The 15,092-nt window shown below is 38.3% G+C and overlaps 1 protein-coding gene across 1 annotated transcript in view; it reads left to right on the top strand.

Annotated features, from left to right (window-relative positions):
- Positions 1-10,109: 10,109 nt before the first annotated feature.
- The window catches only part of LOC150085494 (uncharacterized), a 69,931-nt gene continuing 64,948 nt past the window's right edge, over positions 10,110-15,092 (top strand). The window contains exon 1 of the mRNA XM_090374079.1: positions 10,110-10,220. Within this exon, the coding sequence (XP_090230205.1) occupies positions 10,162-10,220 (59 nt within the window). The 5' untranslated portion in view covers positions 10,110-10,161. The remainder of the gene's footprint in view (positions 10,221-15,092) is intronic.

The following is a 15,092-nucleotide window of genomic DNA, read 5'->3' as shown; positions in this document are numbered from 1 at the left end:
ACCATGTCCTGTCCATGTACTTCTCGCCGTCGTTGATTTCACCCCACTTTCCTCCTCTCTTAATGACATCGGTCTTTATCATGTCCTGCACCTCATTCTTAGTCTCCCCCCCACCCCTTGGTCTTTTGTCCCTTAATTGTAAATAAAACATTCTTCTTGTTAAACGCTTCTCGTTCATTCTCTTGACATGTCCAAACCATTTCAAACGGGACCTTTCAATTCTATCCTGGAGTTTTTCAACCTGAATTCTCTACCTAATTACATCATTCCTGATTTTGTCGCGTCTTGTCTTTCCGGCTATGCTCCTCACAAATCTCATTTCTACCCCCTGACTTTTGCTTTCATCCATTTTCCTCACAGCCGAAGTTTCAGATGCATACGTCAGAACTGGTACGTAATAGGCCTGATATATCGCCTTCTTACACTTCAGTGATATGTTCCTGTTCCAGATCAGATCTCTTGTCTGCTATAGAAATTCCCGCCCGCTTGTATCCTTCTACTTATTTCTTCGTCTATCACCCCAGTCTTTGTAATGGTGCTTCCTAGATACTTGAATTTGTTAATCATTTTAGCTCTTTCCCTTCCATTGAATGTATCCGTCAGGGTCGCCACTCCTCTTTAGAACCATTACTTCACTCTTCTCCTGACTGAAAACCAGTCCAAACATTCACCATACTAGCCCATATATCAACTTGTCGTTCCACTTGTTCCCTGCTCTCTCCCCATATGCAGAGGTCATCTGTGAAGAGCATGACTTTCACAGGTCCTGTCCAAGTTGTTCCACCACTCTTCATTGCACATCGTTCATGACAGCTATGAACAGTAGTAGTGACAGGACGCCTCCTTGCCTCAAACCTGATGCTATTTCGAAGCTATCTGTCAATCCCATCACTGTTCTTACTTTGATCAGTGTATTGGTGAACATATTCTCAATTCACTCCACAAGATGTTCCTCTATCCCCAAGTTTCTCAAAACCTCCCACCCTTTCTCTCTCTTCACGGCATCAAACGCTTTCTTTATGTCCAAAAATGCCATCCATTATTATTATTATTATCAGTTTATTTATCTAACATCCATGCACAGACATTATCTAGGAGGGTGGCTAATACAGACATTGTACAACAAATTAGACGGCAACATTGAAAATCAGAAAATACATAAGATTAAATAAATCAATAAATACATCAACAGTCACTTGACACAAAAATCGTTCAATACAGATGATTAAGAGTTCATGGGCACAAATTCCACAGAAATGTACACTCTTCTCTTCATTAAATTTGTAGTGCAGTATACAAATCCGGTGCTATCAGCTTCCTGTAGGCTTCGTCATGGCAGTACCTGTTCGGGTCGATTTTGAAGTCTCTAAAGAGCTCCAGAGCATTGGCAGGAAACATCCGCCTTAATCCCTCAGTGTAATGTAGAGCGCTTCAGAGACTATGAAGGTAGTAGAGCCGGGTCCCAGGATGTGGCCTGACCACAAGATTATCAATTTGTGGGGCATCTAAACTCCCAGTCAGAAGTTGTGCAAGTGCTGATGTTACGCATGGTGACCATCTGTATCCATAGAACTACGTTTAAGTTTGTATACAGCTTGGATTTTGAAATTGTAAAGGGCTTCCCGGCAACATTATTCAACCGCCGGAGCACCTAGTATTCCACGCTGAGAAACATCTACAACAAATTAGACGGCAACATTGAAAATCAGAAAATACATAAGAACAAATAAATCAATAAATACATCAACAGTCACTTGACACAAAAATCGTTCAATACAGATGATTAAGAGTTCGTGGGCACAAATTCCAAAGAAATGTACACTTTTCTCTTCATTAAATTTGTAGTGCAGTATACAAGACCGCTGCTATCAGCTTCCTGTAGGCTTTGTCATGGCAGTACCTGTTCGGGTCGATTTTATGATCAACCTGCCTTTGTCCCTTTTGCTGGCTGCCCTGCACGTTCAAAAGATTTTCAAATTCTTTACTGTGTTCATAACACATTTCCATCAGATACCTGATGCAGAAATTAGATCCCCCGTCGATCTGCCAGGCCTAAAGCTATACTGTTCCTCGGCCATCCTGTTTTCAATCGTTCCTCTTATCTTCCGCTCTAACACTCTCTCATACAGACTACTCATATGTGATGTCAGTGGGATGCCTCTATAATTTGGAACACCACTTTTTCCTCTTCTCCTTTTTGAACAACAGGATGATCAAACCTTCTTTCCAGTCCGTCGGCACCTGTCTCTCATCCCACATCTTACGGAACAGTCTGTATGTCCATGCTATCCCTGCCTCGCCTGTAGCCTTCAGCATCTCTCCGTTTATCTCATCTATACCAGCAGACTTACCTGTCTTGATGCATTTCCATGCCTGCACTACATCATTCCATGCCAAGTATGTCTGGTTTCTCTCCGTATCTTCGCTTTCATCCCCTCTTTTATGATCAACCTGCCTTTGTCCCTTTTGCTAGCTGTCCTGCACGTTCAACAGATTTTCAAAATACTTCTTCCATGTTTCTCTTATCTCTTCATCCTTGGTTATTAGGTTCTCATTCTCATCTATCAAGTATTTGCTCTATTTACCATCTCTTCTCTTATTCCTCACCATACCATACCATACAGCGTCTTTTTATTACCATCGATATCTTGTCATAGAGTTTCACTCCGATCTTCCAACTACAGTCTTCTTTCCCCGTTAACTATCCTCTTGGCATCTCTCTCTTTATTCTTATCATTTCTGTTCTGGAAGTAGGTCCTGAATGCAGTATTCTTGATTTTCACAAGAATCTCTCTCGCCCTCTCATTCCACCATGGAGTTTCTTTCCACCTCCTTCTATTGCTTGTCCTTCCGCAAGCCTGCTCTGTCCTACTATACAGTCTTTTCATGCTTTCCATTCTAGTTCCACGCTGTTCACCACTGTCTTAGGTACAACCTTCCTGAACTCTTCTCTGAACATCGCTCCTTTTTCCTCTTCTTTCAACTTCTACACCCGTAGTGTTCTCTCTCTTGTTATTTTGATCCTCTGCAATTTAGGGAATCTTAAAACTCCAACAACTAACCTGTGATCACTATCCAAGGAGACATTAGGAATGACCTTGACATCCACTAGTCTTCTGTGTCCCCGAGTATATAGTCAAGGAGGGATTCCTGTTGACCGTTCCAACCGTATCTGGTCACTTTGTGACTTTCTCTTCTTTTTAATTTAGTACTGATCAAAAATTACAAGTAATAACATTAACATTTATTTTTTAAAACATATTGATAAATATTTCTAAATTTATATTTTTCTATATCGGAAAAAAAAAACAAAACAAAACAGACTGCGATAGCCTACGCCGCTATGGACAAGACCAGGGCGTATAATTATATTATACCATTTGTTGCGTGAGGAGATCCTGAACTTTTCTCAGTGGTGTCAACTTAGGTTAAAACAAGAGTACTGAAGGATGTTTGAGGGAGCGGATGTTCTGCAATTTTCGCAGATCCTCGGGAAAGAGAGGGATTCCCATTGCTACTGGTGTTGTAACTAGGAATGCTGGAGAAAGAAAGGGGAAGGAAGGTGTTGATGGTGTCAGAAGATCTCGTATGGAAGGAGGGGAAGAAATAATGGAAAGAGATGGGGAGGAGAGGATATCAGAGGGGAGGAGGTAGGTTCATAAGAGATTGAATAAGTGTAACCAATAGGGAAGAACGGTGGTGTCCCTCCTTTTCCCTCCTTGTTTCTATTTAGGTTTTGGATGAACTGAGAGAAATTTGAAATTTTCAATGAAATCTCTCCTTTACTACTGTTTTTGCACTGTTAGAATTTTGGGAGCTTTCTGGTTGAAACTATGACTTTCAGAAATGCTGTGGAATACCACATCACTTAAAACACGGTTGCCAAGCTTGATGTGGTCTGCAGAATCCCTCATGTGGGCTTTCAATTTCATGTAGGGAGGAGGTAGGTTCATAAGAGATTAAATAAGTGTAACCAATAGGGAAGAACGGTGGTGTCCCTCCTTTTCCCTCCTTGTTTCTATTTAGGTTTTGGATGAACTGAGAGAAATTTGAAATTTTCAATGAAATCTCTCCTTTACTACTGTTTTTGCACTGTTAGAATTTTGGGAGCTTTCTGGTTGAAACTATGACTTTCAGAAATGCTGTGGAATACCACATCACTTAAAACACGGTTGCCAAGCTTGATGTGGTCTGCAGAATCCCTCATGTGGGCTTTCAATTTCATGTAGGGATAGTCTACGTAGGTCATGTTGTATTGGCATGTGACAATGGTTCCTTCCTATTACTTTGGAACCGGATCTGGATTTTGTATTTCTTGGTCATTCAGGTGCACTTTCCATCCCACCCACAATGGTAGGGAAGGGTGATATGCCTGTTCGTTGTTTTGGAGCCCCCTAAACTGTTTTTATCGATAATTATTTTGATAAGTTGCGGGGGGGGAATAGTTGTTATCCTGAATAGAACTTTGTGTCCCAGCTGTTAGTCCAGGTATTGAGGACTGCGGTTTAAAACAGTTACTGTTTAATGAAGTGGCAATATACTCGCATGCAGAACCGTAGCTAGTCGATTTTGTATCATATGCCAAGGTTCGATAGTTTATCCTATCATTTGTAGTTCATTTAATGCAATAGGTACAAACAGTAGGCAACAAACACTTCTGTTTGTAATCTCTTATCAACCGTGCCCTTTGCTTGGACACCATCAGTATCGTCCTTATCTAGCCATTTACGGTACAATTGCCCATTTATCGGGGATAACAGAGGTACAAGAGATCGATAACTGAATGATTCATAATATGGTTGCCGAAAATAATTACACAAAACATAAATTCATATTTATTCCTGTATATTCCATGGAAAGTTTCGTGTTCAATATGAAATTTAAAAATGTAATAAAGTTTGAATAAATATGTTATTAATCGGAAATAGGGAAATCGAACCAAACGAACCGCTCGATTTATTGTAGTACGGTTATCGCTCAGAACTTCAAGTCTCCATTATGTGATATTTGTAATTTCCAGTATGTATAGGTGTGTCTAAGCGAGTTGTTCCCAAACCAGAGGCCGAAAAAGTAAACCACAAATCAGCACCAGATTTCTCCTTACTACGTAAGTTTCTCTTCTTCATATTATAAATTTAATGACTGTCACGGACTAATAAAAGTAATACACTATTTTTACGCATTACCTTTTTACTGAGCATTTAATTTAATATGTATAATGTGACTAATGTCCTTTAAGTTTCATAAACTTCTGTGTATATTATTTTATAATTTGTTTATGTATCTACTTTACTGTTTACACGTCTATAAAACAGTTCATAAATGTTTGTTCACGATACTGGTTTCGAGTTTATGATATTAACCAGAATTTAATGAGTTAAACTTTCAATATGAAATTAGTGACTGATGCGCTGCACAAAAGACTAATGGAACTGTAATTCTGGATATAATAGGAAGCTAATAGATGCAGCAGAAACGTAATGGATTAATTAAAGAATTTCACTGTCATGGTTGTTTTTTATAAGTGATCGAAACCCAACGAAGGTGCTTTTTATTCTTTTGAGAAATAAATTGAACTACGTGACACAAAGGAGAGATATAAATAAATAAACAAAAAACATGCCGCCGGGAAGGGAATTGTTAAATGAATAAACTAACCACTGATTTTTAAATTGGAATCTTATTTTTGACCTTTATAAGCAACCTCTACGACCCTTTTCGATCGACCTGAATCATCAAGTCGATAAGATCTGTTTTAGTAGAGTATACTACTAAATCAGTATTAACACTTAACATTTATAGCACTCATTCTCATCAACTATCAACTTTTCAAAAACATTTATTATCAAATTAAATCATCATTCGCTATAAGGCCTGACTTTCCTACCTTAGGGTAGGCCTTTATTAACAAATTTAACAAATTAAAGAGAAGAGTGAACATTATTGATCAGTTAAAGAATATTACAAGGTAGACTAAGATCTCCTCCAAGGGAAGGCTACATCAAAAATATTGTCTATCAAAAGGCTTTATAAAGTAATGCGTTCTAATGAAAGACGTTGCTAATAGCCCAACTAAGCTAAAATTCAAGAACTGCACATTGTATTGCTAATCTGAAAATTTATGTTGGCAAAATGTTAGCAGCTAGCAAAATAGTTTCAAGTTTAGTATTCTTTCTAAAAAAAAACCCATATGCAAGGAAGTCCTGTAAATATTGTCCGGCGGTACGCCGGGTTAAATCAATTTGTTCTATTAACTATCGCTACAAAATTTCCTAAACTGCTTTGCTTTACACTTTCTCTTTAAACCAGAGGAAAAAACCAGTCCTCCGCTGGTAAACACACAAGTCACGTATACTCTTCTCAATGGGATTTATTGCACATATCACTGAGGAGGAGATCCTGCTCTCTATTCCTTTTATCGCACCATTACAAACTAATAACGTTAAAATTAAAAAAAAAAAAGAAGTTGCTATGCATGCTTTTCACACCAGAAGGCTTTTGTATTGCTCCATAATAGAACTGGCAGATTTCGACCAAAGCTAGTGTTTGTGCGTGAAGTGAATCGGAATCATAATTAATAAAGGATAAAAAACATAGTAAGGAATTAATTAATGGATGTAACGTGCAGGAACCTTAAATATTCCGACTTATACAGCTTGAATGGTCAATTGAACAATACGCTACAAGCAGACTTTATTGTTCGTTGCACTTCCCCTGTTGTTATCTTCAGATGGACTCGGATAACAGTACTAGCTTGACCGAATTGGATCGCTGCAACACAGTACAACCATTGAATTTCAATGGTTCTTACAGCCTGCTGCCTAGTCAACTGGTGATCCCAGGGAGACTCCCTATATAGCAATGCCACAGAATTCAGAGAATGCCCAGTACAGGGTCTGCAAAATGTTCGCTATGATAGATATAGAGATACAGTTAACCCTCACAATTAGGATTTTCTATAATTTTGACTGCTTTTATATATATATATATATATATATATATATAGAATCAAATTACTAGAGCGTAGAACTGGGATATTATAAGATTATATTAACCAATCAGATTAATGCCATCTGAGATAGAACATTACATCCGTCGTTAAATATATGCAGGAATATAATAATGTTAAATTGTAAAAATGTAGAAATGTAGAAGCCTTCCTGTAGTTTAAAATACCCGAAGCAATCCAAGAACAAACCGGACCCTAGGCAACAATGGTTAAACATAAATATTAAATTCAATAAAAAAATATATATAATTAGCCAACCATGGGAAAAGATACTTTGCAAGGGACTTTGTCGAGGGCTAAACCCCTACAAAATACCTAACCCATGGCTGGCAGAGCCATCAGTTTCTGTTGTCATCTGCCTGTATAACTAAGACCGAAAGATGTCGAAATGGACACATTAGTTAGGTATTAAAATAAAATAGAAATTAAGTAGCTTATTAATAGTAATTTTGCAGAAGACAGGCTGGATGACATTTAGCCCGACCGATAGCTGTAACAAAATAGGAAATAAGCAAAGCTGAGAACCAAATAATCTGCTAAACATAATAAGCTAAATTAGCTAACAAAAGGAGAACGGAGAGAAGGCTAGTTAAAGTAATAGTACCTCAATCCCCCTCGAATTACTCTAATAGTTCATGAGGTATGAAAAATAAGAATAAGATAGTTAAAAGTACAAAATGAAGGAAAAGTGTTTATACGATTGTACATAGGATAGTACCGGGAGCGTAACTTCCCGACCCTATAAGAAAGGGATCCTGGTATAGTAAGATAATATCAGCAAAGAGCCGTTAAAAATGGTAATATATAACGGAAATATATCGAAAAATGGAATGCCGGAATAGCTAATTCCTAATATAAATTCCTAAATGACAAATAGGCAATATTCATAGTGAAAATGTTAAGGTCATAGGGAGTAGGATATACCCATGGTGGAAACACTAAGGTATTACGGCGTTAAATATACGTTACCTTACCCTGTTGAAGCGTAGACAAGAAGGACCGTAAGTCAAAGCACATGTCATATGCAGAACGGAAATTTTAGCTAAATAAAAATTTAATGAGACTATTCTGAACTCCGAGTATCACGGTAACCAGGAAAAAAAGTTACGAAGAAAAAAAACGGAGACTAAAAATGAAATATCATTACGTCCTACACTCAAAAAATATTATTATACCTTTTAGGGTACAGTATATACCTCCCACATGTCTTTTTTTAAAAATGAATGAACCTTTAAAGTGAAACATTTTGAAATTATCATCGCTTCTTTTCTTGCATTGTTACTCAAAGGCCTTTCGGGTATAAGGAATGTGAATCAAAGAAAAAAAAAAAAACTGGGAGGGGAGGAACGAGGAAAGAAAAGCTTGGGAAAAAATCGAATTAGGAAAAGGTGTGGGGAAAAAAGTTGAAACTGAATATATTCTTTATAAAAGTTACACAGGATAAGAAATATTTTTTAATAAACTCTTCAGTTGTTGCGTGGAGAACTATTGTCTTCTGGCAATTTAAAAACGTTGTCCCAATGGGACAGCAGCATTATTTCCATTAAGTTCTACATGCGTAACTCAAAGGATTAATTTCTTCCATTTCCTTTATCATCCTTGTCACGTGTAGTACACCCGTGAAGTTCCCCCTTTAATACATTCTTTAGAGCGAGGTCACTCAGGATACTCTCCAACGTTCGGAAGTCAAAGCACGTCTCTTCATGTGACAGTTCTGTATGAAACTTGGTGTTAGTATGTAGGTTCTGTTAGTAAGTATTTTTGGGGTGGAAAACTAGTGTACAATACATACACCCTTCATTGCAATAATTAAATAAACAAACTATCTTTATTGCTGCTGAGTACGGTACAAGTACTGGGAAGAAGGTAGTACTAGGAATAATTTAAGTGGAGGTTTGCTAATTGCTTATTCATGAACAGGTGGGTAGCAATTTGTTTACTGATTCAATATAAAGAGATTTTGTCGTATACTGTGGCAAATATGCCAAGTACATACATAATATGGTACTCCATTAAATCATTATATTCATATTTATGAGTTGCCTATTTCAAAATCCAAGTTTGCATTTCCAGGAAACCAACTGTAATTTAAACTAGATACATAAAAACCAAATTTTCATGTCCTTAAATAACCGTAACAAGGGACGAGTGCCAATTGGTACATGACCAGTTACTTCACTCTCTCTTCGCTGTACGCACACGCTCCACCTATGAAGGATACGAGAAGCACGGTGAGTAGTGGTTAAATTATAATAAATATACAGATCTTGACGTAGTGGCAAAATTACCACCAATAGGTTGGGGGGGAAGAATGAAGAGGGAGATTCCGATGGGTCACTGGAACCAGACAGTTGGTTTGGTATAAGCATTGGGAAAAAGAAGTATTCGATAATCTCGCGGGGGAGGAGGGGAAAGCATTTGTAGTTTTGACTCTGCCCAGAGGTGCATGTATGTTTACGGCTGAACAGTCACCCATATATATGTAGCGTATGTGTGTGTATACATATATAAGAAATCCAATTATGAAAGTGTTGATTCGGAAAGCTTGAAAGTTATATCAAGGTCGTAATAATACCGCCATAGCTTAGCTACAATTCAGTTATGGTGTTAGTTTTGTTGTAGTTTAGTTTAGTAGGGTTCAGGTGGAAGAAAAGGTGATGGTTTCAGTGTAGCAAGACACTAGAATTAAATTAAATCAAGTTAAGAACAAATTAGCTGAATGGATAGCCTTGCAAGATACGAATACAACGACTATACCTATACAAACAATGAAGAATAGAGGAGGGGACTAATAAGGGTACTACAGTTGGAATTAATCCTATAAATTTAGAAGATAGATAGATATAGAGATAAGTACTATTTGTATTATATATAAAACTAACAAACATCAGAAGTTTGACAACAATCTGGAAAGTTAGCAAATAGTTGGTTTACTTTAAAATTGATTCTTATGGAATTCATATAATCACACTGTACACGCGAAAAGAGATACCATAGTAAGCATTTTCCCTATGATAAATTTACCATTACAGAGTGTATATACTTTCAGAGGAAAGCAGTTAAAAGAAAAAAAAAAACAAACGAAAAACTGTATGATGTCACACAACGAACACAAACAACTGCCTGACAGGAAATTTCGCAACAGAGGATATATGACAAAGAAACGAAGGCATGTAAACGTAAACTGTGCCAAAGTGAGACGAGGAAGCAGGTATTTCTTTTATTTTTATTTTTTACTACTACAGAACATACAGTACAATTCTAGGGTAATACAGTATACTTGTATTTTTAGCAATAAGTAATTTATAATAATAAAAGATCCTGTATGTCACTGCGACAGCTCGACCCCTATGAAACAGAAAAATCTGCATGCATAAGTGAACCGAAGAGGTGTGCACCTCATTTCTTCTACTCATTAAGTCATTTTTATGATTTATGAAAATTTATAAATTTTTTGACGCCATTATCGATTCTATTATTAATTAAATGTGTTATAAATGAAATAGATTATCATAAATGTCACTTTGCCAACTTAAAGGTAAGTGAGACTGAGCTTTAATTAATCTGCTTGAATATTTGCGACATTAATATTATTGCTATTAATGAGTAAAATGTATTATGTAAAGTACAGAAAATATTCTCTTTCAATAAATAAATTATTATTATATTTCGTGTTTGCGAATAAGATGAAAATGTTAAAGTGAACATGGAAATTTTTCGATATTAATGTCGATGTACACTGAAAGGACAGAATTCATGCAGACAAAATCTGCAACCTGCCCAGACATGATAGGAGGGAGTAAATGATGAGAGCCTTGTCAATCAATTTGGCCCTGAAGAGATTGTGCAGGCCTCATGGGGTAGAATTTTTCTCAACGTGGTCTGTGCTTTTTAACAGGAGAGATTGTTTCTACAGGGATGGGATACCTTGTTCCTGGGCAACGCGACGCTGTCACCCCTCTCGCTAGTGTTCAAACACACCGCCTGGCAGGTATATGGGTGCACTGCATTCACGTAGACGGTAAGTCGATGTCAGTATGGATAAGCGTCGTGAGTTAACCGACTTTTAAAGAGGGATGATAGTGGGTACCCGACGCATTGGTTACTTTGTCGTGGAGATGGTACAGATTTTGCACTACCGTCGTTCGACAGTATCAAGAGTGTATCAGGAATGCGCCATTTCCGGAATAACATCTCATCGTGGACAGCTCTGTGGGCGGAGAAAGGTGGTGGATGAACATGGCCGTCTGACTCGCATTTCTTCATCCAACGGGAGAGCGACAGTAGCACAAATCACCGCTGACTTCAACGAGGGAGGTGTCAGAAACGTCTACACCAAGGCCATCAGGCGATCATTAGCCGCAATAGGTCATGGGAGCCGCTGACCCACCAGAGTCCCATTGCTAACATCACGACACAGGACTCTACGCCTGAACTGGGCGAAAGAACATCGGCACTCGACCTTGGATGATTGGAAAGGGTCTCCTTGTCCGATAAGTCCCGTTTCCAGTTATTGTTGGTGACTCAATTGTAAGGGAAACGGGAAATATATTGTGCAAAAAGGATAGGTGGAATAGGACCAGGGTATGTCTGTCAGGGGCAAAGGTTGATGACGTTGTAGAGCAGATATCATCTTTTAAGGGCGCAAAAGGTGATATCATTGTATACGTTGGCACTACGTGTACAACATGTACTAATGACATTAAGTGTAGGAGATCTGCGGATTTACTAAGCAAGTACAGGTCAACGTTGAAAAAAAGTCGCGAATTAGGGTTAAATTTGAAAGTGTCTGAAACTGCCCAGACCCGATAGGAGGTAGTATATGATGAGGACCTTGTCAATCAATTTGGCCCTGGAGAGATTGTGCAGGTCTCATGGGGTAGAATTTTTCTCAACGTGGTCTGTGCTTGTTAACAGGAGATATTGTTTCTACAGGGATGGGATACACTTAAATAGAACGGGTGCAAGAATATTTGCTAATGCTATCGAGGCAATGTTAGGTGGATCGGAAAACTGCTGGCTTGGAGGAATTCACAGACTAACAGATTAACAGTAGCCGCAGTCAGAGGTGGAAATGATTCTTGAACTGCTTCTATTGGAATGAGCAGCAGCCCGGAAACCCAATTACTGGGGATTTCAGGAACTGCTGGGAGTCATGAAACAATTAAATGCATGGGCTGTGTTAGAGACAGTAAGAGTAAGAACAGGTGCATGTATACTTGCATGTACACCAATGTAAGGAGCATAGTAAATAAATTTGATGAATTTGAAGTGCTGGTCAAGACATCAAAGGCGGATATTGATTCAAAGACGTAGTGTCACACAGATATGAAAAGTGCAGAATTGGAATTTAAGGAGCACAATGTGTAGAGAAAGAATAGAGAGGACAGGAAGGGGAGAGGGGTTATGCTGTTAGTTATGAAACACATAAAATCTAAGGAAGTGCATCCAGTTAACATAGATAGACAGTGCAACGTTGAATCAGTTTTGTGTGACATAAACATTGGGAAAGAAAAAATGAGGGTAGGAGTTTGTTATAGACCTAATGACTCTGATGAGTACAATGAACAATTATACAGAGATATAGAGTGGGCCAGTAAATTAGAGCGTCTTATAATAAGGGATTATAACTTCCCAGATAAAGACTGGAACTTGTGGATTGGTCACTCGCACACTAGCAAGGCTTTTGTGGATTTATTGGATGATTGTTTTCTAGAGCAGCATGTTAGAGAGGCAACAAGAGGGAGTAACACTCTTGATCTGATTATCAGCAGTGATTATTCATGCCCGAAGAATTTAGAGATAAAGAAACTACTCGGTGGTAATAATCACAGTGTACTGATGTGGGATTTACTTAAAGATGTAACTACTATCAGGGGTAAAGGGTAGGGTTTTTGCTTTCGTAAAGCGACTACAGTGGTCTCAGAGATTTTTTAGGTTCTATACAGTGGAACCAACTGATGATGTTACCAACAGCAAATTCTAAATGGGAAGCATTCAAGGAAGTAAATTTTTAAACTACTAGGCTTTTTGTTCCAACTAAGAAATACTGCTCTAGGTTTAGGCCCAAATGGATATCAGATAAACTAATGAGACTCGTGGCAGACAAGAAAAATGCATGGGATGCACATAAATTGTCAGGCGATACAGAAGCCTATGGGAGATACAAGCTAGTCTGTAATCAAGCGAGAAAGGTTAGGCAAGCGAAGGCAGATTATGAAAAATCTTTAGCAAACGAAGCAAAGAAAAACAGCAAAGACTTCTTTACTTATATAAACTCTAAAAGGAAGGAGATGAATCAAATTGGTCCATTTGATATCAATGGTTTGACTGTAGATGATTATTCTTAGATAGCTGCAGAACTAAATGAGTATTTTTCATCTACATTCACACGTGAGGAGTTATTTAAGGAGGAGAGGGCGAGATGTTTAACAAATTCTAACAGCGAGTTAAATGATTTTGTAATAACTGAGAGAAAAGTGAAGGAGAAACTGTTGAAGTTAAACATAAGAAAGGCACCTGGAGTAGATGGAATCTATCTAGTTATATTAAAGGAGGTGGCAAAGGAAATAAGCAAACCCTTAGCCATAATTATGAGGGCACCCTTGGACTCGGGGTTAGTCCCCACGGACTGGAGATATGCAAATGTATCTCCAATTCATAAAGGGAGATCAAAGGGTGACAAGAATAATTACAGACCTGTTAGTTTGACTTCTGTTCCAGGGAAAATAATGACGTCAATGGTTAAAGAAGCATTGCAACATTATCAAGACAAGACAGCAGTAATAATTCAGACACAGCATGGGTTTGTCAAGGGAAAGTCTTGTCTGACCAATTTCATTGGATACTATGATGTGTTCACAAAGGAACTGGATGCAAAAAATAATTTTGATATCATATACTTGGATTTCAGGAAAGCTTCTGATACTGTTGCACATGGTAGACTACTATACAAATTGGAGCAGCATGGCATTAAGGGCAAGTTGCTACAATGGATAAAATGATGGTTGAGTGGGAGAAGACAGAGCGTGGTAATCAATGGATACTACTCTACGTATACTAATGTCATTAGTGGTGTCCCTCAGGTTTCGGTGTTGGGCCCATTGTTGTTTCGTATATTTATCGATGATATTGATGAAGGTATATATCAAGCTTAATGCCAAAGTTTGCAGATGATAGAAAGGTTGGCAGGGTTGTTAATAAGAGTATGCTGCTACAACAGGATCCGATAAAGTTGGGTAGATGGGCTGAGAAGTGGCAACTGAAGTTTAACAATAACAAATGCAAAGTACTGCATATGGGTAGCAGTAACCCCAGAGAAATGTACCAACTGGATGGTGTTACACTCAGGGTAGTGGAGAATGAAAGAGACGTGGGGTAATTGTGCAGTCAGATATGAAGTTTTCTGAGCATTGCAGACAGGCTGCCAGAGTAGGTCATGGCTTCTTGTCAAATATATATACGAGAATTTTGCAAGCAGGGATAAGAAGGTGTTTATCCCCTTGTATAAGGCAATGGTCAGTCAGGCCGCAACTTGAGTAATGAGTACAGGTCTGGAAGCCTCATTTTAGAAAGAATGTAGAGTTACTAGAACGAGTACAGAGGAGGGCAACAAGACTGGTGAAGGGAACAAAGCGGTGCTCTTATGAAGAAAGGCTTAAGTTCTGCAAATTGCTGCTTCTGGAGACTAGACACATGCGAGGCGATCTGATTGAGATGTAAGGTATTGAATGGATTGAGCAGGCTCAATGCTGATGGGATTCTTCCTCTTGCTCAGATTACAAACCAACCTGGGAGGGGGCATAGATTCAAACTGAGGAAAGACAGTTGTAGAATAGATGTGTGGAAGTTTGCCTTTAGCCAGCGGGTAGTTGATTTCTGGAACAAACTTCCATCTGTTGTTATGGAAGTTGATAGCTTAAATAAATTAAAGGCAGAACTAGACAAACATTTGGAATAAATGGATCTGTGAAATGGGAAGGGATTTATTTGGCTGATGCTGTATAAGCTTGCTTTCTTGCATCATGTGACTCTAATAATTATAATGCTAATTTCGAGCAGACTGGAGTGTGCGTATCTGGCG

Source organism: Mastigoproctus giganteus, chromosome 5, assembly GCF_048544385.1.
Source record: "Mastigoproctus giganteus isolate SK-2022 chromosome 5, ASM4854438v1, whole genome shotgun sequence".
NCBI classification, from domain to species: Eukaryota; Metazoa; Arthropoda; class Arachnida; order Uropygi; family Thelyphonidae; genus Mastigoproctus; species Mastigoproctus giganteus.
This window is presented reverse-complemented; position numbering and strand designations above follow the sequence as displayed.